Raw genomic sequence first — 27455 nt, forward strand, 5'->3', positions numbered from 1 at the left:
TCTCTTTGGTGCAGCCATTTCAGTCAGAAATAGGTCACTCTGTGTATGTGTGTGTGTTCCGCAGTGATGCAGTGTGGGAAGGGGAAGTCATGTTATTATCGTTTCCTAACCAAAGGCCAGCAGTGGATCTGGCTGCAGACGCACTACTACATCACATACCATCAGTGGAACTCCAAACCAGAGTTCATCGTCTGTACACACACTGTCGTCAGGTAAATAAACACACACACACACCAACACACACACACACACACACACACAAAAAACCATTTTCACATGCACACACACGAAATTTAAAAGTAGATTCAGATGCAAAGGGGTTTGCCAACATAGCCAACTTTTTTAAGTCACCCTCAAATTGTTTTAAAGCAACAGTGACCCTTAATAAGCAGTTACAGGCAGTGAATGGATGGATGGATGAATGAATGAATGAATGAATGAATTAATTCATGTTTTAAAGCAAAGGAGAAATAAATCTTTTAGCAAAGATTTTTCATCTTGAAATGTCTGGTAGTGTCAAATAAAAAATAATTGATTGCGTTTTAACATCCGCATCTCCATCTAGTGGCCGAAGTTTGTTATTGCAGTAGTATATTCACATATATAATTATGCTCAGCTCACTCTCACTCTCTCTCTCTCTCTCTGTAGTTATGCTGAAGTGAGGGCAGAGAGGAGGAGAGAGTATGGACTAGAAGAAAGCTCTTCTGAAGTGGCCACAACCTCAATAAAGGTACTGAACACCCACCCTCACCCATCACACTCACTCATTATTTATGCAGTTGTTTGTGTTTGATGCTTTTGTCCAGTGTAATGTCTATACATATTTTTAGACATGTAGCTGTGTACCTAAATATCACTAGGAGGGCCAAATAATGTACATATTGATCATGAAATAAATAGAGTGAGACACTAACACAGAGTGATTACATTGTCTGTAATATGTGTCTCTGTTTGTGTTAGGGCCAGGAGGTTTATCTGGACATGTGTGCTCCTATGGATGCATCACGGGACAGAATGAGTGGGGCTCGATCACCCTCATCACACAGCTCACGCAAATCATCACACACTGCACTGTCTGACTCAGCATGTGAGTAACACAAAGACAGAGACTTTACGGCAATTGTTTGCTCAAACTGTAAAACAAGAATATGGGGGGTTGGCTACCACAGAGTTTCTCTGAGAGCGTCTGAGGAGCTTGGACTGTGGAAGCATAAGCAGACAATTGTTTCCCCCACTGACACTTTATTATACACAAGTACATGTGGATTAAGTGCAGTCGCATAATGTGTTTGTGTGTGTGTGTGTGTGTTTGACTCCACAGCAAACTCTTCCGTCCGATATAAAGAAACCTGCACATCATCACAGCAGTCAGCATCAATAGGACCAGAGAGCTCCAGCAGACTCTCACACAGCGGCTCAAAGGTACGCACACACACACACACACACACACACACACACACATACATACATTCTGATGTTATACTGTCCTAACAGGTACAAACATACAGTTCAATACAGTTTAAAATTCTGTACAACTTACACTGATGTTCTGTGACACTGGTGGGTTATGTGTTCTCTCTCTCTCTCTCTCTCTCTCTCTCTCTCTCTCTCTCTCTCTCTCTCTCTCTTTTTTTTTTAGAGTCTGATTCAGAGACAAGCCTCTGAGCCCCTCCCTCCCTCCCCTTCCTGCGCTCAACCCTCAGTAATGGTTAGTCTCTCTCCCCATTCTTCTCCCCTCTCACACTTTCTGTATCTTCTCTTTCCCTTTCCCTTTTTCCTGACACTCTCTCCTCTCGTTTTTTTCCTCTCACTGTATTTCTCCACCTTTTCCCCCCCTTCCCCCTCACTTTCTCAATCTCTGTCTTTCTCTATCTGTAATTTTGTAGTGTTTTATTATCTTATGTTTGTGTGTAATCCTGTACCTAGCATCAGTCAGTAAGCGGGGGTTTCCAGCAGCCTCAGTTGGGAGTGATGCACCAGTTGAAGAAGCAGCTGGAGGAGAGAACCCGGATACTGCAGGACGACATCAAAACGCAGCAGCAGGAGCTACACGACATTAAAGAGAAACTACAGCTTGCAAACCTGCAGGTACACACTCCAGAGGAGATACAACTGAGGTTCCTGTGCTCATTTTCTTAGGAAAAATATCTGAGCAGTGGGAGACAAACTAAATTCTCCAATATATTTGCATCTGAACTCAGACCTGAGTGAAGTAAAGAGATATAAATGAAAAACTACAGAGATATGAAGGAGGAACTAAAGAAATGTTAAGGAGACACGGATATTAAGGAGAAAATACAGAGATAATAAGGAGGAACTAGAGATTAAGTAGACACTACAGATATATTAAGGAAGCACAAATTGGATATTAAGGAGAAATGCAGTGAAAATAAAAAAGATATTAAGTAGAGCTCTTTGTGTGTGTGTGTGTGTGTGTGTGTGTGTGTGTGTGTGTGTGTGTGAGTAGATGTTGCTGCAGCAGCCGATCCACAGTGACTTCCCATCTCCCCAGCAGCAACAGCCTTCAGTCCAGCCTCAGAGCAGCAGCCAATCAGGAGTCATCCGCCACAACAGCACACACACACACTCTCACACACACACTCACACACACACCACCCCCAAACCCAGCCACTGCACTCCACATGGAGCTTCATCACACACACTGCTCCGAGAACAGCCCAGCAGCTCGACCACACAGGTAAAACACACATAAACAGACACAATCACACACACATTTTATATATAATACACACAAACACACACACACACACACACACACATATAGACGGGCAATAAATATACATCAAAATATACATTGAATGATGTTCTAATACAATTTTAAAGTGAAGTGATGATTAAATCTTATATCTTATATATAATAACAAAAATGTTCTGTAAAATAATTTATTATCTCATATTAAACACCTGAAAATACCTTTGATGTCTATTTAGTAATACTGGATTCTACATATCTAAACATATGTGCATGTGTGTGTTTATTAACTTGGTGTGTGTGTGTGTGTGTGTGTGTGTGTGTGTGTGCGTGCGCGTGTGCGTGTGTGTGTGTGTGTTCAGCAGAGGCTGGTTCGTACCGCTCAGATGCAGACAGTCAGTGTTCCTGTGCAGACCCAGACCAGCCTGACTATGCCACTCTACAGTAACCCCATGATGTTCTCCCCAAACCATGGATACCGCACTGTCCCCGAGACACACACACACCGCCACACAGACACAGACAATAGCCCAGATGGACAGCTAAGGTAAACACCACCAACAACACACACCCCAAACAACACTCTGATCTCAATAATATAATTAAGTAATGATTCCTTAAGAAATTATTTGGTGCATCATGAAATAAGAGTCATCACATATTGGTTCAGTTTTATTTTATTTAGTTTGATACTTTTGGTATGTTACAGTTCACTCCATACACATATATCACTGGAGGAAAGATTAGACAGGAGCATTGGTGGACAGTAAAAAAGTAAATGTGTTTTTTTACTGTACTTAAGTAGTTTTTTCATGTATCTGTACTTTACAGATGAATTTCCATTTTGATGTCTTTTTACTTTAATTCCACAACATTTCAAAGTCAAATATCTTACTCTTTACTCCACTACATTATGACAATCTGCCATTTCTTTTGGTTTATGTGTAGGTAAATATGTAACATGTCTGAACACATCTCCCGGCTCTGCACAGCTCTCCTCACAGCACCGTTGCTAGGAGACAGATAAAGTCAGAGTGCTAAAACAAACAAACCTCAAGATTTTCTGCCTAAAACCAGGGAATAAGAAAGACAGACTTTTTATTTTAACTGTTAAACTGACGTTTTAAACTGTTTAACTGACATTCTCTTAAAAGACCGGTGAACCAAGAGTGACACAAGTCTTTTCACATACAATGCGTTGATTAAGCATTAAGAGTCTTGTTATAAAAATGATAATAGGACATTAGAACCATAATAAATTTTACTTTTCATACATTTACTTTCAATGCTTAAGTACAGTTGAAGGTAAATACATTTGTAATTTTACTCAAGTGGAGATCTAAATCGAGGACTTCTACTTTTACTGGAGTAATATTGTACATTGAGTATCTGTTCTTTAACGCAAGTACATGGTTTGTGTACTTTGTCCATCACTGGACAGTAGGACAGTATGTTAACTTGGCACATGTGTAAATCATATTGTTTTAGTATTCAATAAATTAATGACAAGAAATGCAATTTTCATTTTAATTTCTAAAATCAGTGCTGTGGAATACAACATAATAATGTGGCACCCTTGTTAAAACTCTACTTTTCAAGGAGAGGTTGAGATAATTAAATAATATATAATATGACGTGTGTGTGTGTGTGTGTGTGTGTGTGTGTGTGTGTTGTGCAGGATGTTGTTAAACCAGCCAGTTCAGACTCTTGTTCCTGACAGCAGTGGAGCTCCAACATCTCAGTGCAGCTCCACCATTCAGCAAACCAAGTGAGTGACCGTGAGGGGGTCAGTGGATTTTGTCTTGCTGCTTTTTGAGAACATCAGACAACACCACTTCAAATAAAGATGAAAAGATATGGGGAGGGGAGGTTGGAGGGTTGTTTCCTACTTACTTCCAAAAGTTACATAGTGCAGTTTCTGCAGTGCTGAGATTGGAGTAGCAAAGACAGAGGCTATATTCTATATTACAGTTCAATGAAGCACCACAATGATTTCCAAGCTGTAGTTTTAAGGCAAAAATTTTTTGTAGTGTTTAACTAGTGTTTCTAGTGTTTAAGTGTGTGTGTGTTTGTGTGTGCAGATATCTGGACCAGCAGATGATGGCGCCTTCTTTTCCGGTGCAGCAGGTCAATTGTAACGCTGTGCTTGTCCCCTCACCTGTTTTCACTTCACCCATCATGATCCCTCACAACAGCTTCATTACTCCTCGAGCTCCTCCTGCTTATACACCGCATCCTCAGAGCACGCAGCACAGCCTACAGATCCAGCAGCCTCAGCAGTTCTTTCAGGTAAGCAACTCCCTGTCAGGATTTGGTACTTCTCTTCCTAGTCTCACCACTCCTCACATTTTATTAAGTTTTTTATTCCAGGTCCATTGCTTAAGTTTTCTGTGTTCCCGATTTAGGTTGTGCTTAGTCTTTTATGCTTATGTTTTTAATCTTTTTATGTCTATTTGTATTACCGTGGGTGTGTTGGGTTTCACTGTCGAGCTGCACTGAGCCTTATATCTGTGAGCATAAAGTCCAGATAAGGGTTTTCTGAGTGTTTGTGCTGTGAAAGTTTATCTTAGCCCAACCCGACACCAGCACACATGTTGACGATAAACGTTTCTTAGTGAGCAAATTTTAGCAGCTGGTTTTGGAGGAAGACAAAAGTTCAAAAAATAAGTGAACTAAGACGGTTCTGTACTGTGTAGAAGCAAAGCTGGCTGGCTAACAGGCCGACAGCCTAACTTGGATTAGCACACCACAGCAGATCATTTTCCAGCAGATCATTTGAGGCTCAACACACACATAATTAGAGAATAAAGCCACATACCTGTGAGCACAAAGTCGAGTGAAGGGTCTTCTGAGCCCACCCAGCCCATTCTGCACACCCTAACCCTGATTGGAAAATGACTCTAAGCTTCTATGACGAACAGGGCATTACTAAAAGACAATTGTTAAAATTGTTCATATGGCTTTCCTGTGTTTGCCGGTCTGTCTTTTTCCAATCAGGGTAAGCCAATGACTGTCTAGATTCCACCTTCCGCCTTCCCGCCTTACAGCCTTGACTTTTGAAAAAGCGAGAAACTTCTGGAGGTGAAAGTGAGACTGAGAGAAGCGTAACCGAGAAAAGGCGGAATGAAAGTAAAACTGTATTCTTCAAGAATATAAAATGCAAAATAGACAATTATATACAGAAATATTCTCGGTACAAACCTGTTGTCATAACTCTCAATATTAATGAGAGTTTTCACAATTACAAAATTTAATTTATTGGTTATGAATTCTGTTTTTTGGTTCTCAGAACTTCAGAACCTATTTTGACACCATAGTCACATCTCCAGTCAGTGAGCTCCCACAGCGCCCCCTCATTGTGGCTCACTTAAATGTACAAAGATGTTTGGCCATTTTCTTAAAGACACACAATAGAAATTTGACACAGAACACAGGTCATAAATACTTCCCTCATTTTGAGATACCATCCGCATTTTTAAATACCGTGGTATGCTGTATTATCGTCATACCACCCAACCCTACTTTGTATATCTAGTCCTCCCCACCTCTGTTCTCCGTCATTGTTTATTTCTAGTCCTTATCATTGGTTACCATTGTGTTTAGTTTAGTTTTGTTTTGATTTTTTGTTTTTTAGTTATTTATTTGTCTTTTCTCCCAGTCTCTTTCTTTATTGTTCTTGTGGCTATCCTTTTATATAGTTCTCTATAATCTAATAGATAATAATTCCTGCTCCGTTGGTGGATAATATTGACTTAATTTTGCTGTACCAGATTATTTAGGTAGGGACTGACTCTAATTTGGTTAGACCACTGACCACTTGAAAGTAAACTTACAGACAGGTTAAAGTTCAGCTAGTTACAAACAGCAGTCATTTTCTCCTCAAACACACAAAGCTTTTGAACGTAAACACACCAGAGAGAGCAGCAGTTCCCCACAATCGAAGACATTGCCTACAGCATTCAAATTTCATGTAAATTCACCTGAAAGAAAACTGTGTTTTCTCTCTCTCAGATGCAACCGCAGGGACTCATCCACGGCGGCCCCGCCCAGGCCTTCTTCCACACCACTAACATCCCTCCACAAAGCACTGTGGGATACATACAGCAGCAACAGCCACAACAACAGCAACAGCAGCAACCACAGCAGCACCTTCATTCCCAGCCTCCAGACTACCGAAACATGTTGCCACGGTAACGCAGGAGCAGAGAGGCTGCTGGGATAGTGTGTGGGGCGCTAGAGCTCCATGGCACGAGAGAAAGGGATGATGGGAAGGCTCCCAAGCGATGTCTCGCTGCCAAGCCTAAAACACCACGACAAAGCCAAAGTCCCTTTGTTCCCATGGCAATGCACATACAGTGCAGTCCAGAGGCTCCGCCTCCCCTTGAAACTGCAAATGGAGAAAGCAGGGCTACATGGGAGGAGCACGCCCTGGGAGCTGAATTCAGCAGCTATTCGTACAGCCCAGGGGTCTTGGAGAAACCCCCGCACCCGCTGACCCCTAGCACTGTTGTCATGAGGTCACGTGACTGGCGTATTCGAGAGAGAGAGAATCTCTAAAAGATTTGGGAAGAAAAATAAAAACAAGATAAATAAGAAACAAATGTAAAACGAAGCGATAAATTAAATTTTATCCGAACGCAGTCCTTATATAAAAGCAAAACTGAAAGGTTTTCACTTTCCACTGCAGGTTTATGTAATCACGTCAGAAAATATGGGCTTCAGAAGTTTGTCTTTATTTTATTTTTTGTAGACAAGATTAAATTTTTTTTTTTTTACTTTTTTACTTTTTCTGTACTGTAATGTTACAGCAGTTTTGTATCATCTGATCATTGTTGCAGAGAAAACAACAAAAACAAACAGAAAACTACCTAAGGCAAAGACACAGAAGCAAAGTCGGATTGAGCTCATTTCAGATTTTGCTTTGGTATGAAATGCATTTGTTTGGGAAGCACCATTCCTCTCCGCAGCCTATAAAACCCTTCCCTTCATTTTACACTAGTGTTCACAAGTTTGGAATCACTTACCTGTTGTTTCTGTTATATCTTTTATACAAGAATAACTAATATTTCTAAAGATAAGAATGAAGTAAAGTGCTGCAGGTGGTGTCGCTGCCACACAAATCCCGGATCCTGAGATGAATCTCTAACTTGGTTTATTGTCCGTGAAGAGGGTGGTGTGTTCTCCCTGTGTCTGTGTGCGTTTCCTCTGGGTGCTCCAGTGTCCTCCCACAGTCCAAACACACATCTGTAGGTGGGGTGGCTGTACCATCCACAGTTGTGAGTGTGTGATTTTCTTTGATGGACTGGTACTCTGACCTGGACTGAAGCGCTTACAGAAGAAGAATGAATGAATAAATGAGTGAATGAAGATTTAAATTGTCGCTGTCGAAAGTAAAACACGTATCTCCAAAATAGTAACTTTACAGGAGAAAAAAATCCTTCCTAAATTTCAGTGGAAGATTTTGTTCCAAGTAATTTAGGGGCATTTCTATTGGTCCATTTATCATGAAGTTTTCACACAATGTGAAGGAAAGCTGCTGTGTTCAAATGAAACATCCACAAACATGGAGATACATGTTTTTCATTGGACAGCGTTTATTTCATGGGACTCTAATAATTATAACCAGACAGTTAGTGATGAGATATAATTGTCTATTGATTGATTTTTGGTTTGAAAACAGTGATTCCAAACTTTAGAGGGCACTTGTGTACGTCTTACCCCTATATCACTCCTCAGTTAGCATCCCGTTAAACACATCTATTTTAATTTAATTGAGCTGAACTGAATTGGAAAAGGTTTTATATTCTTTATCTCACGTGTGATGCTTTTCAAAGAGTGGGCAGGTTTCAATTTGAGAGAAAGCGAGTTGTCTGCCTTGGAAGTAAAATGGGAGGTTGTTGGTCTCTGGCTAAAGTCTGACTAATCCAAACAGGCAGACCTACCCACATACTTAGCCAAACCCAAATCATCCTAGTCACTTTGCCCCACCACTAACGCTCTCTCAGATCACCAAGCTTAAAGAGAGACTTGAATATTTTACCATAAAAACAAAAATGCTTTCAAATCTGTCAAAAGATTTAGCATAATGCTAGCACTGGCTAATAATTCCTCTCTTTTTTTTATTTTTAATTTCCATGTTGGATCCTGTTCCCAAAATCTTTTGCAGCTGTTCTAAATGTTGTATTATTGTTTTTCCACATAACGATTTAGTTTAGCCTCAGAACACACATGCTGCATGTTATTTGGCACTCATTCACAGTGAAGTTCCTTTTAGGTGGAATAAGGTTACAGTTCTTAAAAATGTTCTAAAAACAAAAACTGCTAGCATGACACTGACAGCACCATTTCTAGCCACATTAACATTGTTGAGGGAGATATGCTCCAAACTTTGGTCGCTAAAGTGATCCAGAATCTGCACAGGAAAATTCGATAATCATATTAATGAAATAAGGTTAAAAGGTTGAGGTTTGAGAAGTGTTCTCAGGTTATGTGTGAAAACAATACTGTCAGTATTAGCCTACAGCAGGATGGTGGAAAATCACTGGCGTTTTATTTCCCCATTCAGAAGTTACAGACTTTATGACTTCAGAGTTCGCTAAAGCTATAATGGGGAAAAGGAAAAGATGATTTGGGATGGACGTCTTTTTGTGTGTGTGTGTGTGCCCACTGTGTGTCTGATTGAAGAATATTTAGGAATATCCAGGTGTACTGTAACAGAACAAAGTGATGAGATGAGCACTAATGAGGTATTTATATTAAAGACAATCTGATCATGCTCAGAAGGGCTGTAGAAATGGACCTGAGTTCTCCAGTGTTTTTGAAAACTGCCTGTGATTCAGAAACACACACAAACCCCATTAAGAGTGAACTTATCTTCTCTCAAGGGATACAGTAGGTTAGCATGCATTTAGCACTTTGTCTTTTTGGGGAATGCAGTTTGAAGTGTACAAGAGTTCATAGCAAAAAGAAAAATACAATTTATGGATACTGTCATATCAAAATCTTTCTGTACTGGAAATGCCAGCTGCCCTATATGTCCATGATGAATGGCCACTTGAAAATGGTCCAAAATGACTTAAACAGTCCTGTTACATTTATTAAAGTGCAGGGGCATTCTGGCCTACATCTAAATGATATTTCTTGTTATTACATGAACTAATCACATTTTTTTGAGATTGTATACAGTTTGTATTTACACTGTTCCCTCACTACATTACCCTACTCAGCATGCATTACAAAAATAAACCATACACACATTGCTAACGCCCTCAGTGCTAAAGTAGTGTCGGACAGGAGATTCATTTTGGCCAGAATGCCCCTTTAGGAACAGTTTCAGTGTTGGAGATTGCAGGGTTTTCTTAGGACAGTGACAACATTTTAAGTCCATCCACTTAGTCCCCAAATTTTCTTGAAATCGGTCAATTGTTTTGGGGCTGGAAAATGGTCAATTTGTTCTGGAACTGTGCTCCGGAACATTGAAGGAAAAATGATGATGATAATAACAATAGTTCAAAAGTAAACTCAGTATGCTTCTCTGAAGATATTTTGTTGTTCCATATTCTAATATGGCACACATACAGGAACATAATGCTTTGTATATACATAAACATTTATTTAAAATGACTCGGGAAAGGCTAAGGAAAGGAAGTGTATAGGATGTGCCCTTTTTATGTGCAATGTCAATTTAAAAATGAGAATGTTTAATTTATATTTTAAGGTTATATGTTTGTGTGTTTTTATTTTTTATGTTTTATCTTCTGTGTGTGTGTGAGAGAGAGGTTGTACTTAACAAGTCTGTATGAAATTACAGCAGAAACAGTTTTGTATGTAAAATTTCTCCAGCATTCCTTCATTCATTGAAAAAAAGTGTGTAAAAATCCAGACACACTCAGGTTTAAGTTCCTTTTTTTTTAAAGGAATTATAATATAATTTTCATTTCACTAGATTCAGTTTACACAATTTACAGCTTAAGCATTTAAGCGCTACACACACAGGTTGGAGAATTTAAACACTCCTGATATTTCTAAACGATTTCATGACGAACATTTTGTTGATTTGGTCCTGTCGTTATGTTTATATTCAATTTTTCAAATTTCAGGTTGTTCTATCTCTCTGAATATGCTTATTTTCTTTAATCGTCACGTTTTGCTTTGTCAAATTTTACTTTTTTAACTGAAGATCATCCAATATATGACTTCTGATATGAGCAGCTGGAACTTGACTAATCCTGAAAGACTAGAACAGAAGTGAGCAGTGTTTATTTTGGGTTATGTGTTAACTTCTAGGTTTACTCACTTTCACACATTCACTACATTAGGATATTGCTAGCACAATGAAGCACTTTAATAGCTTCTAGAACCAAACAAGAACTAAAAAAAAAAAGCCCTAAAAAGAACATGGTATGCAAGGAATGAAAACTAGCAGCAATAAGTTTGGCAGTGAATGCTGCTGGGTTTTGTGCTGTGCTCACATCTTTTCATGTTATTGTACACAAAAAAAGCTCTTATAGATTCAATGTGGAAAACGTAAACAGTTCAGAAATGACCCCTGTTCCCTGTATAGTGCACTAAAAAGATCACAAGCTAATGGTTTTTGTTCATAGAGCACTAAACATGAAATAAAAATGGTGGTCTGTGCTGAAGGGTTGTTGCTAGCATTGACTCAGGGTTAAATACGGCGAGAAGGACAGGGATGAGAAAGCGACTCCTAATGTAAAGTGTGCTTAAAATTATTTTAACACACCCACGCACCTACTGCACGCTGCTAAATTCACTCAGACGTGCAATAGGCATCATTTTCTGCTCTCATGCTAGCATGCAGTTGCTGTTCCATGTAAAACTGAGCAGCTCTTTTTCATTTATCAGGAATTGGCTACGGTTCACTCATTACTAGGAATGTGGCCCCAGGGATGACCAAACTTTTAGAGGGGATTGAGGTGATGGGTTAAAGTGCAATGTTTATGGAAGACCATGGACCTAAAGACAAAATGATATACAAAAACAGGTTTGATTTTTAAAGTTTCAAAGTTATGTAAAAATGTTTATTTTATTATATTATACTATATTTTATTAATAAATTATGTACTTTAAAATTGAAATGAAGGTGGGTAGCCTGGTTGGTCTGAACTAATTGTTAACTGCTGCATCTGTAGTTTCAACAAATCTTGTGTTATTGTAAAATAAAGGAGCTGGAAGAACGTGAAAGTGAAGATGAAGCAGCTGCCCATTGGCTTAACTATAAATGTTCTAATGCTGTAATTGACCATATACAGACACAGCACAGTGATCTGGTTGGGCTTTCATTTGGGGTCTTTTTTAAAGGTGAGCAACGGGTTTAATGTTAAATCCTTGATGGAGTCAGTTTTGGTTGCTGTGTTATTTGCCTCAGTTTCTTTGAGTGTGTGTCTTATGTGTTGCTTTTTGTGTGTTGGGATACAGCACAGTGCATAAGTCAGAGACCACACTGTCATTTATTTCATTTTCAGCCAGATTGGCCAGCCACGTATGTATTAGTCCAGAGGCAGATGTGAGAAATGTTAAGGTTTGTTTGTGTAGTTTTTTTTTGCCTGAATGTTAGAATGTTTAGTTGTCACTGAAGAGGAGAATAATGTTAGTGACAGTGGGTTAAATAAATGAAAGAGTGGTGTCTGATTTTTGTGCAGTGCAGTCGTTAAAATGGTACCTGTATTAATTTCTTTCCCTAGTTATATCTCCTTGTAAATGTGTTGTGACTCTCCCTCTCTCTGCCCTGGTCATTGTGTGTGTGTGTGTGTGTGTGTATGCTGTTGCTCTGGTGGGCTGCAAGGTTCTTGTGTGTGTTACCTGAATGAATTACATTAGGAAAACAAAAATTGCTTCTGGTGCAAAAATGGCCATTTCTCCTCTTACAGTGCAGAACGCACTCTGAACATTGTTGTAATATAGAATGTACAAAAATGTTTAGAAGAAAAAAATATATATATAATTGTTTATTTTATAAAATGTCAAATAGATTGAAATACATTTATATACGTTGTTTAATTTTAAAAAAGTAAAAGAAACAAGTATTTTGTAACAGAATAATTATTGAAGTGTCTTATCGGGGAGAGATGGAAGCTTTCTATTCTTCATTTCAGCAGGGTGGTGTTGCACAGTCTATTGTATGGCTTGTTTTTTTCTGTATATATACCATTGAAATAAGCTTTAACATATTGTTAATATTGTTTTAAAAGAAATTAATAAAAAAAAAAGTTTACATTCTGAAACAGCTTGGATATTAATTGTCATAGTGATACTGAATTATTTTTATTCGATCTGGATAATGTGGTATAAAAATAAATATTTTTTAAAATCAAGTGCTGTGTTGTGGATTGTGTACCCTCTGTTCATTAAAAGACTCAAATACAATGTTCGCTTCACTGCATTCACCAACAGAACCAAGGTGTGCTGCTGGTGGGGCTTTATACCCCTTGGCATTGGGTGTCGTGACCTTAGACTCATGTGTAGCTGATCCATATGTTAGTGCCCGCCCTCTCCGTTTCTCAAAGGAGCGCCAACTAACACAACCAACCCCCCGTACAGGTCAGTTGAGGCTATTCTTATCTCTGGTACCACGCTGGTGGAACAAGCTTCCAAGCACTATCAGAGCAACAGGAACCCTCTCCACATTCAAGAAATCATTGAAAACCCAGCTCTTCCGAGAATATCTCTTGCACTGAAAATCTTTCTTTAATGCACTTATTACTTCCTGGCATATTGCACTTAATGTAAGATATTTTGTATAAATTGTGCTGTAGTTTGAATGTTAGATCCTCTTTTGTAAGTCGCTTTGGATAAAAGCGTCTGCCAAATGCATAAATGTAAATGTAAAAGTCCAGAGAGTGCTATTCTTAATTTACAATACTGATCTTAAAACATTAACATTACACTGCAATGTGTAGACCAAAATTCCATGTTAGGCTGATGGACTGAATTATCCACAGGTGTGAGTGACTGGGTGAGTGTGTGATTGTCCACAGGCGTGAGTGACTCGGTGAGTGTGTGATTGTCCACAGGCGTGGGTGACTGGGTGAGTGTGTGATTGTCCACAGGCGTGAGTGACTGGGTGAGTGTGTGATTGTCCACAGGCGTGAGTGACTGGGTGAGTGTGTGATTGTCCACAGGCGTGAGTGACTGGGTGAGTGTTTGATTGTCCACAGGCGTGAGTGACTGGGTGAGTGTGTGATTGTCCACAGGCGTGAGTGACTGGGTGAGTGTGTGATTGTCCACAGGCGTGAGTGACTGGGTGAGTGTGTGATTGTCCACAGGCGTGAGTGACTGGGTGAGTGTGTGATTGTCCACAGGTGTGAGTGACTGGGTGAGTGTTTGATTGTCCACAGGCGTGAGTGACTGGGTGAGTGTGTGATTGTCCACAGGCGTGAGTGACTGGGTGAGTGTGTGATTGTTCAAACTGTCCACGGGTGTGCGTTTTTGGGTCACTGGGTGAGTATATAAAAATGTCCACAGGTGTGAGTGACTGGGTGAGTGTGTGATTGTCCACAGGTATGAGTAGTTGAGTGAGTGTGTAAAACTGTCCACCAATGTGAATGTGTGTGATTTTCCATACGTGTGAGTGTGTGCCTGTCCAAACTGACTACAAGAGTGAGTTTGTGAGAGACTGGGTGAGTGTATGAAACTTTCCACATGTGTGATGATTGGGTGAATTTGTCAAATTGTAAATAAGTGTGTGTGTGTGTGTGTGTGTGTATGCAATTATCCACAGGTGTGACTGACAGTGTGCTATTGTCCACAAGTATAAGTGTGTGACTGATGACCTGAGTATGAGTGTGTGTGATAGGGTCACTGTATAAAGCCTGTGTGAGTGTGTCAGACTGGGTGAGTGTATGAAACTGTCCTCAGTCATGAATGTGTTTATGTATACTGTCCCGTGATTGACTGTTGGCCCTGTCAAGGGTGTGTTCCTGCCTTAAACCCTGTGATTCTGGTTATACTCTGGATGAAGTGGTTATAAAGATGAATTAATAATAACAAAATTCTGCCAAAATACGTGTCAGACCCAAACTAAATAGGGTCTGAGAAGTTAGAGATAAAGATGTTGTCTGTAGCGCCCACGAGTGGTGGATGGTGAGATTTCCACCATATTTCTCCGAGCCTGTAGGGGGCGGTGTTGTTCAGGTATGGAGCTTTACCGGCGAGGAACAGAACAAGCTTTACCCGCCATCCGAGCTCTGTTTAGCTTTGTTTACATTGTGTTCTTCTTCTCCAGTATACTAATGTAACACTTTAATACGTTGAACTTCAGTCAGACAAAGTTTACAGAGGCGGGCAGAAGACGTTTGTTGGGGATTAGTCCTGTGTTAACTGTGGGGTTATTGCAGAAGAAATGGTGTGAATGGCAGAAGCTGAAGAGTTTGGTTTGAAGGCTGTGTTAGAGCAGCTCTGCTCCTCAAGGACCCTCCGCTATAAACCAGAACCCCCGTTGTGTTTGGCTGTTATCGGGATTAACAGGTTCAGTATATATTTTTAATTTAATTCAGATAGATATTCTGAATGAGTGTAAGTGATGATGATAAAACTGTATTCAGTTATATGAGCTGCAGTGCAGGGCATGAATATGATACCAGCATTTTTTATTTATTTCCCAGAAACCAAAAGCCTACAAATACATTTTAGACACGTAAGGCAAATACACAAAATTTATCAGCTAAGTCATAAGAGGTAAATCATATTATGAGTTTAAAAAAAAAAAAACAACAAACAAGACTCAGAATAACTGCACAAGAACTGGAAAACGGGTTTTACAGAAAAATATCTGGATAACTTAAGCCCAAAATCCAACCTGTCCTGTAGGAACAGAGCTGAGGGAGAATCCTATTGGACAAGTCCTCAACTTTGGGCTTAACTCTGTAGTAGAGCATAAAAATAGTGCCATTCAGATAAACCACTCTTCCAGTTTTCATCTTGGAGAGAGAGAGAGAGTAGAAAATCCAGCTTTGATAGAAGGAAGGAACTCAACTCTGGGTCTGAAAGTATGTGGACCTTGAAAGAAGAAGCCTGCACTAAGAAAACGAAAGGACACAAAAGAATTCCTTCACTCCTCCTGCTTCCTTGTGTCCTGCCATTTGAGGGAATCTAACTGGTGACTTTCCCAGTTGCCTTTTAAAGAGTGACATTACCTAGACCACGAAAAGCATTTGTTTTCACGTTTATCTTTTGCAGTTACTCTTGTCTTTTGTTTGTCTGACACTGAAAATGATCAGCTTGTGCTTAATGACTGATTTGAGCTCAACATTAATAAATAGTGTGGTTTCTGACTTTTGCAAATTACCAGTGACATGTTTATATTATTAACCCCAGGATCAGGGACTGCATTTCCATACAAGTGGAGCTCTGTAATGTTGTGTTTGTTTGTACAGGTATTTGGCTGAGGAGGGAGCGTCACAGAACTACAGTTATGATGTTACCGTGACTGATGGGAAATGGAGACTCAAGTGTCGCCTCAGCTCAGTTCTCCATCACGCGTTGGTGACGAATGCCGTCCGCTGTGGCTCCTGTGTCTCAGTATCACTTTTCTCCTTCATTTATGATGAGCGACGTTTCGGACAGAGCTATGTGTGTTTGGAGGAGCTTGACTGTGAGGCTGAGGATGGCAGTATCTTCTCCTCCATTAAAAGCCTGGACACTCTTCAATGGTGGCGTGGGGATGGTGTCGGAAGCTCGATGATGTGGCGCATAGATGGTCCTCTCCACAGCGGGAGGAAACATTATTTGGCTTTGTGGAATAATGAAGATCCTCAGGGAGAAATGTGGGTTCCCAATACTCCTCCTCCTGACGTAGTGATCGATGGTGAGAGAAACAGGGAGGAATGGGTTTTCTAAGAGGTTCTGTGCCATGTTTGGTGCATGTTATTACATTTTTAGAGCTGTCACTTTCATTGTTTTGACACTCAATTAACTCTGTTTTACTTAATTATTCATTATCATGTTCTATCATGATTATTAATGTCCGTCTGGTGATTTCACTCTGTTTTGCAGTGTCCAAAATCTGTCTCCTGGGTGATCTGGACTCGTTCTTTAGGGGTAATAGACGTCCTCTCCCTCTGCTGGTCAGAGTTCTGCATAGATCTCGGCTACGGTATTACGGAAAACCTGGACAAAGCATAGATTTCCCCTTCCAGGTGAGGGACACCTCTACACGACTGAGATGTACCATTAACATGTATAACATTTGAAGGATGCTCTTCTCCAGAGCCACTTATGATTGAGTCATGTTACAGAGGTAGATGAATGGAGTGTAAAACATTTTGGCCGAAGGACTCTTACTGGTGTAGCATAGAGTGCTTGCCAAAGCTGGGACTTGAGCCTAGTCTTCTGGGTAGAAAACTGAAACATGCTTTGTCATCCTTGTATAGCAGTACAAATAAATTTCAACTCTTAATTTAACCCATCCACCGCATTGAAAACACACACAGTGATTAGGAGCAGTGAACAGAGCGGCGGGCAGCCAATTCAAACCAACAACTTTTCAGTCCCATTTACTTTTAGACCATTTTATGCCCCTAAAAACAATGGCAGTGATGTTACTCCCAAGGCTACACCAGTCATGTGATAGACAAATATGTGTGTTTGTAATACACAGAAGCACAGATACTAACATAAACAAATGATCATCACATTTGACAAATCAGAAAATATGTGGTGTTTTCTTTCATAAAACTACATTTAGTGGTTGAACATGAAAGTGTTAATTAGTATATTCTCAGTACAGCGTGATCATCAACAATGTTGTGTTTTGTAGTAATAATTAATTAATTCATTCATTCATTATCTGTAAGTGCTTATCCAGTTCAGAGTCACGGTGGGTCCAGAGCCTACTTGGAATCATTGGGCGCAAGGTGGGAATACACCCTGGAGGGGGCGCCAGTCCTTCACAGGGCATGTAGTAATAATAAATATAATATTAGTAGTAATGCAGAGTGTTTTCTCCCAGGCTTATTTTGAGGTGGTGGATCAGAGTGGGGTGATGTCGATGGTCCTGTGGAATGATCTGTGTCTGGAGTGGTACCAAAGACTCACTGTGGGGTCAGTCCTATACCTGCAGAACTTTTCACTGAAGAAGAGCTACCAGAACCGCTCCAGACCTCAGATCAGCTCACTGTCCCTCATCAGCTTCATCAACATCGGTACACACACACACGCACACACACACACACGCACACAAACAAACAATCACACTCAGTCTTGTCTTCATGGTTTCAGGGGACAATAAAAAGACATTTATTTCTTGGAGACCTTTACATCATGGGGACATGCTTTTTACCCTCATAAAGAAGACTAGTCCCCACTATGAGAGCATTTAAATAGATTTTGGTGCCCATAACATCATATATAAATAAATCTGGACCACTGCTCATCAGCTTCATCAACAAAGGCATCCAAACAAATACATACATGCATACACACACACACAAACCAGCTCACTGCCAATTTGATCAGATGTGTGTGTTGTTTGTGTTGATACAGAGATCACCCTCAACCCCAGGAATCCTACAGCTGTGGTCTGTGTGATCCCTCCTAAAAGTGTCCTGCCACAGTGGAGTCTACCAGATGTCACCTATAACTTCTGCACCAGGTACACACACACACACACACATCCTTGTATATTTAATAAGCAAACAAACCTGAGCTTCAGTACATATGTTTTCCTCATCAGGTCTGAAATCGAGAGTCTCAGCAGTAATCAGGCATGTGACGTCATCGGCCTGGTGACCTATGTCAGTCGCGTTGAAAGAATCAGAAACAAGGGACTGCCTAGTAAGGCTTCTTTCGGATTGTACATTAAAACCATCAAGTGATGTCATGAAAACTGATTATTAAGATTTTGGTGATGTGTTTGGGTGTGTGAACATAACAGGCCCAGAGAAATATTGGTCACATCGCTGGGTTCATGCTGTGGACGGTACCTCAGATTTGCCCTTCATTCTGGAGATCTTCACCACCTCCCAGCCAGAGATCTTCAACAACATCTGTCCCAGTAAGACGCCATTCTTATGTTAAAGGGGACATATTATAAAAACAATGTCTTATTTAGTGCATGTACACCCAGTCTGTTTTAAACCATTTATAATTATTATTTTAATAGAAGATAGTTTAATTGCCACCTTTTAGACTTAAAGATGTAAAAACAAGGTTGATTACCCTGTGAAGGACTGGCGCCCCCTCCAGGGTGTGTTCCTGCCTTGTGCCCAGTGATTCTGGGTAGGCTCCGGACCCACCGTGACCCTGAACTGGATAAACGGTTACAGATAATGAATGAATGAATGAATGAACACAAGGTTGATTTAAGGTTCATTGAGGTTTGATCTCTCTCTCTCTCTCTCTCTCTCTGCAGTGACATATCTGGTATGTACTCAGATGCGAGCTTGTCGAGAGGCCAGCTCTGTGTATCTGACCAGCAGCGCTGAGACACAGCTCTTCATCACAGGTGGAGTGATCTCTATATCTTACAGCCAGCGCACAGGACTGTAAATCTTCAGGAATTAGACTGAACACACTCTCTTGTTTTGTGTATGTCTGTGTCTACCTGTGTTTAGGGTGCCACAAGAAGCAGCCATATGTCTCTGACCCTAAAGTGAGAGCTTTCATCCAGTGGACTAAAACCCTGAAGGACAATGTTGTATTGAAGAAGACTTCAATGGGGGGGCATTTCCCTTATCCACCACCCCCACTAACCTTCACACCACAGTCCACCACCGCAAACAACATAGCCAGTAAGACAGCTGACAAATCAACAGCAGATTTAGCCATTTATTATTAATTATTATTATTATGGGGATAATGAAGCTAATAAGTAATGGAAGAGGTTACCTAAAGCATCTCAGTCTTATAGCCCAGTAATGCACTATAGATATCAGTGTGTGTGCAGAGCATCGACAGGTGAGGCTAGGTTTAGGGTAAATTGCTGTAACGTGTTGTTGATGATCCTTGTGTTTTATTGATATGAAATTCATTGTACTTTGTGTGTGTGTGTACTGTAGATTCCCCAGGATCACTGTCTCTAATAGCAGTAGCTGACCTAAGGAGGGAGATAGACAGCTTTCAGTACCGAGAGTGCAGGAGAGTGGCCATCCAGGGTCACATCACTGCAGTGCAATACCACCACTGGCCACATGCACTGAAGTCTGCACAATGCACCGCACAGACAACTCAGGTGAGCAGCAGGGCTTTTTTTATGCTCAGCCTCTCTGTTGAGTGAATCCTGAAGAATGGTGTTCTGGAGGTGTTTTCTGAGTAATAACTTCAATGGCAGTGGTACTGCTTTTGTAATAGATATGAAATCGGAATTTGTTTCATTTTAACAGTTGGACAGTGGTTCAGAGGGAGTGTCAGGAAGCTCAGGTGCATCTAACCCGGGAGTAGTGGAGCAGAGTGAGAGAAGCTCAGTAGCCCCACCTACTGACAGCACAGCGTACTCCAAACGCAGGAGAGTGGAGCCAGGAGCAAAGTGAGATTGAGTGAATTAAACCCCAGATACACATCCATGTTAATTATACATTAATAAATTAATAATCTTTACTGACTAACTCTATCAGAACTATTATTAATAAATACACAAAAGAGTTCTACTGTGTGGTGTATAATTGTTAGTATTATTCTTACTGGTAGTAACACATTTGTGATTTAATTTGGTGGGCCAGGTCATCTTCGGATATATATTCGTATATTCATTCGTTGGGTAGGTATATGGTTTATAATTTTGAGATTCGGTTATTTGTTTTTTTGGATACATGTTACGATAAAGGCAACCCTCCACTCCACATGTATTCAGCCTTGTCAACATAAGTCTTGTACGAAGCCTAACACAGCCTAACGCTACAGCAACCTACTTACAACGAAGCATGGCAAAGCTACAGTTCATTTTGTCAGCTTTACACCACAAATTAGAACACCTCAGCTCTGGCTTATTTGTGTACACTGTGCCCTTGTAGCCCACGAGTTAGCGCGTGACTCAGTGAAGGGAGCCAAAGTGCAGCTTTAATTTTGCAGCGGGTGCTGAGAGCTGATTTTCTGAACAATACGGTTGGCCCCAAATATTCGGGTATTCAGATATTTTTCATTGGGTATGCATTCGGTTTCTAATTTTGAGATTTTGATATTTTTGGATAAACATGATTATCAATAGAGCTAGTTAGGTTTGCGAGCGAAGCCGTGCTTTGAACCACGGCGCAGCCTGAAGAGAGGGATATTAAAGCAGGGGCGGAAGCTGATTTTGTTAATGACAACAATATACACCATCCCACTCTCCGAGTAATCGAATATTCACCGAATATCCCTGCCGAAGCATCGAAGTCCAATAAATGGTATTCAGGACAGCCCTAGAATTTACATAATAAAATGATCTATATTTATCCATGTTCAATTTAAAGTGTCCAGTAAATTGCTAGGAAAGACATATAATAGTAGAGTTTATGTAGATTGGATTGTGTCTGCTGAGACCTGTCCTGAGTCTCAGTTGGCGTCTACCATTTTACATTGTCTCTCTGTTTAGGTCTTAGGTTAGGTTTAGGAGTTAACCTTTTTAGGTCTGTCTAAGTATTTCTGTTTTGGTCAAGCTTTCTAGGTCTTTGTTTAGTTTACATTCCTATCTCTCTCTGTCTAGGTTTAACTTTTGCTTTCTCTGTTTAGGTTTAACTGTTAATTTCCTGCTCTATATAATTAGCGTTAGCCCTCCTGGTCTCTCTGTTTAGCTGTTAGTTTAGCTTGTTTGTCTTTTGTTAGTTTAGCAACAAACAAGGATATTGTGCCCATTTTTGATAAAATAAACCACTGTTTGTGCCACTACTCCCCCCCAATGTCTCTGCCCATTCTTATTTACATCTAAACCACACCCGTTTTTATTAGTTTGAACATCTTCCAGAATTAAAACCAGCTGAATGTATTATACTAACACTGCCCTTTTCCTTCCTCCAGTTTTGTAGCAGCAGCTTGTTTTGTCATGAAACTAAAAAAAATTGAAATTTTTTTTAGGGGGACATACTCCCTTACAAATGTTGTCTGTTGACAGTTGACTATTAGCAGAATAAGAAAGCTTTACAGTGTCTTTTGTGTTGTGTTTTTATTCAGCACAGTGCAGAAGCAGTACTGGACCAGAGCGAAGGTGCATTCAGAAAGGTAATTTCCACAGTGAGCATTAATATCACAGACCTGGACTGACTCAGCATTTCCCAGAAGGATATTTGCACCACCTTCGTGTGCTTCAGATAAAGAATATGAGCACTTATCTAAAGTAATGCCCTAGATGAGTTAAACACTCCACACTGGTCAGTTAACAGGTAGAAAAATTATAGTCTTAAACATTGTTTATTTTAATGATGATTTCCTTAAATCAACACTAAGTAGTATTTTTAATTAAAAATTACATCTTCAAAATCATTGTGATGCTCTACTGAGCTGTAACAGGGAGAATAGAGCCTAGACAATAGAACAGTGCTGAGCCTCCACTATATAACATTTGGAGGAATGTAGGAAACCTTCCTTTTACCCTCCCCCCTGATTTCAGTACACTGCTGTAAAAGTGAATTACACTGTAGGGGGAGCCTAGGAGCAAAAAAACCAAAAACATATCTAATGCTCCATTAAATATAGTGCATATTTAGCTACCCGTCCAGGTTTTGAAAGTGTGTTTCCTTCATAAGGGAGCAGCTGCAGGATGAGAATTGGTCTGAAGAAGAGGAGAGTGAGGAAGGATATTCAAACCAAAGTCCCATGACTCAGTCACCTCCAACAGCCGGTAGGTAAATGACCACCAGAGTAAAAACACCGAAGGAAGAGGTGTCTACAAACTTTTGGATGCGTGATGTATATAAGATAAGTGCAGTTGCAGCACGTCACAATTTTCTTTTTGCTTTCAGTGGCAGGCACCAGTGAGACAGAGAGCATTCCTGCCATCCCTCCGCCCAGTGCATCATGGGAGAGCAGTGTGTGGCCGTTACTGAAAGAGAATGTGACAGATCATTTAAGCTACGGCTCCCTGCATCCGGAGAGCATTCCGGAAAAGTTCCGCTTTGACGACAGAGACATCCTTCTTCATAGGATCAACCTCAGCCCGTCAAGATGGAGCCCGGATACTCCATTGAACATACACATGGAGAAACACACTCCTGTGGACTGTAGAGGGTACTTCACACTCACACTGCTGGGTAAGACACACGCAACCTATAAAAGTCTGATCAGAATTGATCATAACAAATCAATCAGGGAAAGTCTAGTACTCTCCACATCAAGACCACGATGAGGAACATGTGCTTTCTCTGAGAGAAGTGGGAAAATCCAAAACCTATTTCCCCCCTCCTACAAGCTGCCGTGGAGTCTGTGTTGGTAATAGAGGTGTTTGCTAAGGGTCTGTGCTGAATCAGTCCCATCAATCATCTGGGGACACAGATGTGGAGTGGAGCAGATGGTGGGAATGGAGGTAGATAACTGGTAACAATGCGGGTGAGCTTTAGGGCTGTGCCGTATAGTATTGTGCTCAATGATACCGCAAAATGTTTTCAACCGATAAAAAATAATTCATATTAATATAACATTTATTTTGTTGCAATAGTGTGTCCTGAAAATGAATAAAAGTATTTTTCAGTGTTTTCTTCATATCATCAAGAATATTATCATCACCAAAATGCCCTGAAATTTCGTGATATTATTTTAGGGCCATATCGCCCACCCCTAGTGAGCACTAGCCTCCAGCAGCCAGTCTTCCATCGCTCCTCTCTCAATCAACACTCGCCTGCATTGGCTGGTAGTGTGTTTCTGGGATGAGGGGAGAATTTGACTATCCCGCCCATCTCAGAGGGCGGGGGCATCACCGGGGTTCGAACCAGTGACTTCCTGATGAAAGGGCCAACGCCTCTCTCTCTCTCTCTCTCTCTCTCTCTCTCTCAGGTTTGAATCAGCAGGCTGCAGTAGACATTCACTTTATTCCTGTGTTTTCTGCTGAAGACCCCCGAGCTGTGGGAACTCCTGTTGTTCTCCATGACAACACACTGATGTCCTGCATTTCCACAGGTCGCATCTGGATACACAGCGGTACACACTTTTCTCCAGGTGTGTGAGAGAGAGATCATTTTCTCGCAAATTCTGCAGCTCTTTATTGACATAATTTTTTTTCTTTTTAAATATCATTGCAGGCAATAAAAAATTTAGCCCAGTGTCTGTTAGCTGGTTTAAAAAATTTGTTTCATTAGACTAGATGTTCTCCAAGTGTGCGAAACTCCAGTGGAGCCTAAGGTTTCTCAAGGGAAACGCCTTCAGGCTCATAGTACAGAGGGAGGCAAAGTAAATGCACTGAAGGATGAAGGAGAAAAATAGTTAAAAAAAAATATTAACAGTGTAAATAATATACAATCTATGTAAATACAGCTACTGAGTCTCTCTCTCTGTCTCTCGCCCTCTCCCCCCCCAGAGGCCTTACTGAGCTCAGCCCCAGCTTTAGAGAAGGAGAAGCTGGTCTGCTTGTTGGACGTGTGTCTGCTCGGTCAGAATAAGGTTGAAATCCTCTGTTCCAAAATCTATAGGACAGCAGACATCACTCATGTGTAGCACTTCATCACACACAAGGATATTTTAAATAGTATTTTCTCTATTCTCAAAGTTTACTAAAATAATTATGTTTTTGGTAATTATGGAGGAATAAATGTTGGTTGTTGTGTTTTTGACCTGCTTTAAGCTGTGCCCAGCTATGAATGTAATGGTGCTTTTATTGCCATTGTACAACAAAAAAAATTCATTGCGCTTCCGAGTTTAATCCACCTATGGTAGTGAACACACAGACACACACACACAGAGTGGCGGGCAGTAATCCCAGCACCCAGAGAGCAGTTGGGATCCATATGTCTTGCTTATGAGGTGATAGCACTGTTCCTTCACTCTCTCCGAGTCCAGGGGTTTTACCTGGCGACCCTCTGGTCCCAGGCCTGCTTTTCTAACCCAACCCAATGTGTATTTTATTTTTATTATTTTTTAAATAAATATTAATATATATGAGGGATGCCCTCCATTTCTACAGTAGTTTTTAGTTTGATTTGTACTTTCCTTAGTATTTTCGGGTGATACTTCAACAACTTAAGTGCTTTTGTGGACCGGGCTGTAAATTAACTGTATTTTAGTCATGAATATCTCGTCTGTGTTTAGTGATCTTTTACTACACAGACAGTATCTGGGCCAGTGTCTGTTACAGAAGCGTTACTGTGTGAAATGCTCAGTAATTAGGAGTGTTGCTGAAGGGTTTCCTGTGGCGGCTCTGCTCCGATAAGCTGTGTTATCTTTCTAAAATCATGCCTGATCATGAGCAACTCTTTCTTTCTCATAATGTTATTACACTGTTTATATCTTAATAATGGCAGTTGATTAAAAACAACAGACCTTAAGTCATTCTCTTCAATAGTGTCACTCTTTACTCATTCCTTCATTCATTGTCTGTAAACGCTTATCCAGTTCATGGTTGCGGTGGGTCCGGAGCCTACCTGGAACCGCTGGGGGCAAGATGGGAATACATTCTGGAGGAGGCACCAGTCCTTCACAGGGCGACACACACTCACACCTCCAGACACTTTCTTGTCACTAATTCACCGACCAACGTGTTTTTGGACTGTGAGAGGAAACCGGAGCACCCACGAGGACACGGAGAACACCAATCTCCTCACAGACAGTCACCTGGAACCCACAACACCTGCTGACCAATGTGCTGCCCACTCTTTATTCAGTTATTTACAAAAATGTTTGGTTTGATGTAGAGTTGTGATGCTGCATTTTAATGTAATTTATAAAGATCTTACTGAATTTATTAAAATATGTTTTGTTTTCTGGAAGCATTTCAATCTTGCCAGGGACATTGTAGGGCCAGAGGTTTGAGGGGTGTGAGTGACTGGATGAATGTGTGAAATTGTCTACAGGTCTGTGAGTGTGTGTGTGAAAATATGAGTGTACATGTATGTGAAGCTCAGCAGGTAGGAGTGAATTGTCCACAGGTGGGTGTATGTGTGAAGCCCTGATGGACTGGAGCCCTGTCCAGTGTGTTCCTGGCTTGATTCTAAATAAGCCCTTCTTAAATAAATGAGTGATAAGAATACATATCTCGATGTAATAATACCAGGGATGCTAGAGGGGGAAAAAAAAGACTGAAGCCTTGTTAATGATCAGATGTGAATTTATTAGATGGTAAAAAGTTGTGACCAGGTTCAGGGGTCCACCGGGTAGGTAGTTGCATGGTCATCCATGGTCATCGTTGCACAGAGAGATGTGTAGCCAACACTGCAGTTATCAAACAGGTGAATGAGTCTGTTCTGGTTCCTGAGAGGACTCACAGGACGAGAAATTAAAAATGGACATTAGAATTATGTATTGTTTGAATGAGAGTAATGTATTGTTTGAGAGTGGATTTTCATTTCTTCAGCAGACCGCCACTATCAGATTCCTGCTCCTTCTCACTTGTCAAGAAGAAAGAGTGCTCATTGTTTCAGCTGTTAAAATTTCAAAATGGGTTCAAAGGAGCTTTGTGTTTTTTTGATATAATTCTAAACTTGGGTGTTATGTGAAACCTTCAGCAAAGTTTAAATAAAAAACACAAAACATAAATAAAAATCACCAGTACTGCTCTCATCTTGATGAAGAATGGGCAGTCAAAAAAGTGGGTAATTACTCCAGGTCACTATTACCTGACCAATCACAAGGCTCTCCAGTTCGTACAAATATGTTAACGTATAAATAATAATATAATTACTTTTTATACATTTCTGAGGATTGTTCCTTATCATTTGCTGCTCTGTAGTTGGTTTTGCTGGAAACCAGTCTAATGTGTGTACAAAGCTTATTATTCACTTATGGTGGAATGTCTCCAGATTAATGCTCATTCAGAAAATCAGGGCTCCAGTCTAGAACAAGTATGCAACCATTTTTGGTTCCTTAAAAGAAAGGATTTTTTAAAACACAGTGAAATATTACTGAAACTGAGGCCATTCCCTTGAGCTGGAGGTGAGTTAGACAGATATCTTAAGCCCAGGGTTAAAGGCTTGAGACCGGTATGGAACATCCTTCTGACCTGAGGCTTAATTTATCTTTCCAAACTGAGAAATCCTGCTTTATGATTAGATTCATTCATTCTTTCATACACACAGTCACTCGCACAAGCACCAATCTATGCAGTTTCACACTCACACACTCAGTTTTAAAGCCCCCTACCTTTCTTCTCTTCATTCTTCTCTTGGGCCCCTGTCCCGAGCTGGGTCGGAGCGCTGCCCTCCTGGTGAACAGTGTCTCAGAACGGCAGCAGCTTGTCAGACACTGCCTCAGTGGGTCACAGTTCGTTCTGCAGAAGCAGCAGCAGCAGAGAAACAACAAGTTTCCTTCATTGTCACTAAAGCTCTATCACCCTCAGCCTGGACCCGTCTTCTCTACACTTTCATGCTCTTATACACCTCCCTTCATCAGCAAATCTCTCTCTCTCTCTGTCATCTCATTTCAAATCCTCCTTCACCATCATTACACCACACCCCGTCTCCTTTACCTTCCTCCATTATCACATCCCCCTTTCTCCACCTCCCTCCATCATCATGTCCCTCTCCTTCACCTCCTTCCATCATGTCCCTCTCCTTCACCTCCCTCCATCACATCCCCCTTTGTCCACCTCCCTCCATCATGTTCTTTTCTTCTCCACCTCCCTCCATCACGTTCTCCTTTCTTCTTCACCTCCCTCCATCATCCCCCTTTCTC

At 40.6% G+C, this 27455-nt stretch overlaps 2 protein-coding genes across 2 annotated transcripts in view; both read left to right on the top strand.

Annotated features, from left to right (window-relative positions):
- The window catches only part of npas2 (neuronal PAS domain protein 2), a 29134-nt gene extending 16129 nt beyond the window's left edge, over window positions 1-13005 (top strand). The window contains exons 11-21 of the mRNA XM_066659286.1: window positions 65-212; window positions 650-731; window positions 962-1088; window positions 1323-1423; window positions 1641-1709; window positions 1928-2089; window positions 2469-2699; window positions 3077-3261; window positions 4393-4482; window positions 4796-5003; window positions 6726-13005. Of these exons, the coding sequence (XP_066515383.1) occupies window positions 65-212; window positions 650-731; window positions 962-1088; window positions 1323-1423; window positions 1641-1709; window positions 1928-2089; window positions 2469-2699; window positions 3077-3261; window positions 4393-4482; window positions 4796-5003; window positions 6726-6908 (1586 nt within the window). The 3' untranslated portion in view covers window positions 6909-13005. The remainder of the gene's footprint in view (window positions 1-64; window positions 213-649; window positions 732-961; window positions 1089-1322; window positions 1424-1640; window positions 1710-1927; window positions 2090-2468; window positions 2700-3076; window positions 3262-4392; window positions 4483-4795; window positions 5004-6725) is intronic.
- A 1889-nt stretch (window positions 13006-14894) lies between these two features.
- radx (RPA1 related single stranded DNA binding protein) lies at window positions 14895-25506 on the top strand. Its single transcript, XM_066660053.1, has 16 exons — window positions 14895-15200; window positions 16109-16539; window positions 16728-16870; window positions 17683-17875; window positions 18216-18324; window positions 18406-18506; window positions 18607-18726; window positions 19084-19176; window positions 19286-19462; window positions 19730-19902; window positions 20054-20196; window positions 21816-21863; window positions 22388-22482; window positions 22604-22891; window positions 23631-23792; window positions 24151-25506. The coding sequence occupies exons 1-16, from the start codon at window positions 15085-15087 to the stop codon at window positions 24285-24287; spliced, it is 2529 nt and encodes an 842-aa protein (XP_066516150.1). The 5' UTR covers window positions 14895-15084; the 3' UTR covers window positions 24288-25506.
- Window positions 25507-27455: the final 1949 nt, after the last annotated feature.

Source organism: Hoplias malabaricus, chromosome 2 (assembly GCF_029633855.1).
Source record: "Hoplias malabaricus isolate fHopMal1 chromosome 2, fHopMal1.hap1, whole genome shotgun sequence".
NCBI classification, from domain to species: domain Eukaryota; kingdom Metazoa; phylum Chordata; class Actinopteri; order Characiformes; family Erythrinidae; genus Hoplias; species Hoplias malabaricus.

Bases quoted from the DNA above. Each gene is read 5' to 3' on its own strand.
- radx (XM_066660053.1), top strand. From the start codon at position 15,085: ATGGCAGAAGCTGAAGAGTTTGGTTTGAAGGCTGTGTTAGAGCAGCTC. The intron at 19,177-19,285 runs GTGGAGTGATCT...ACCTGTGTTTAG, and splicing joins GACACAGCTCTTCATCACAG to GGTGCCACAAGAAGCAGCCA. The intron at 21,864-22,387 runs GTAATTTCCACA...TTCCTTCATAAG, and splicing joins GCGAAGGTGCATTCAGAAAG to GGAGCAGCTGCAGGATGAGA.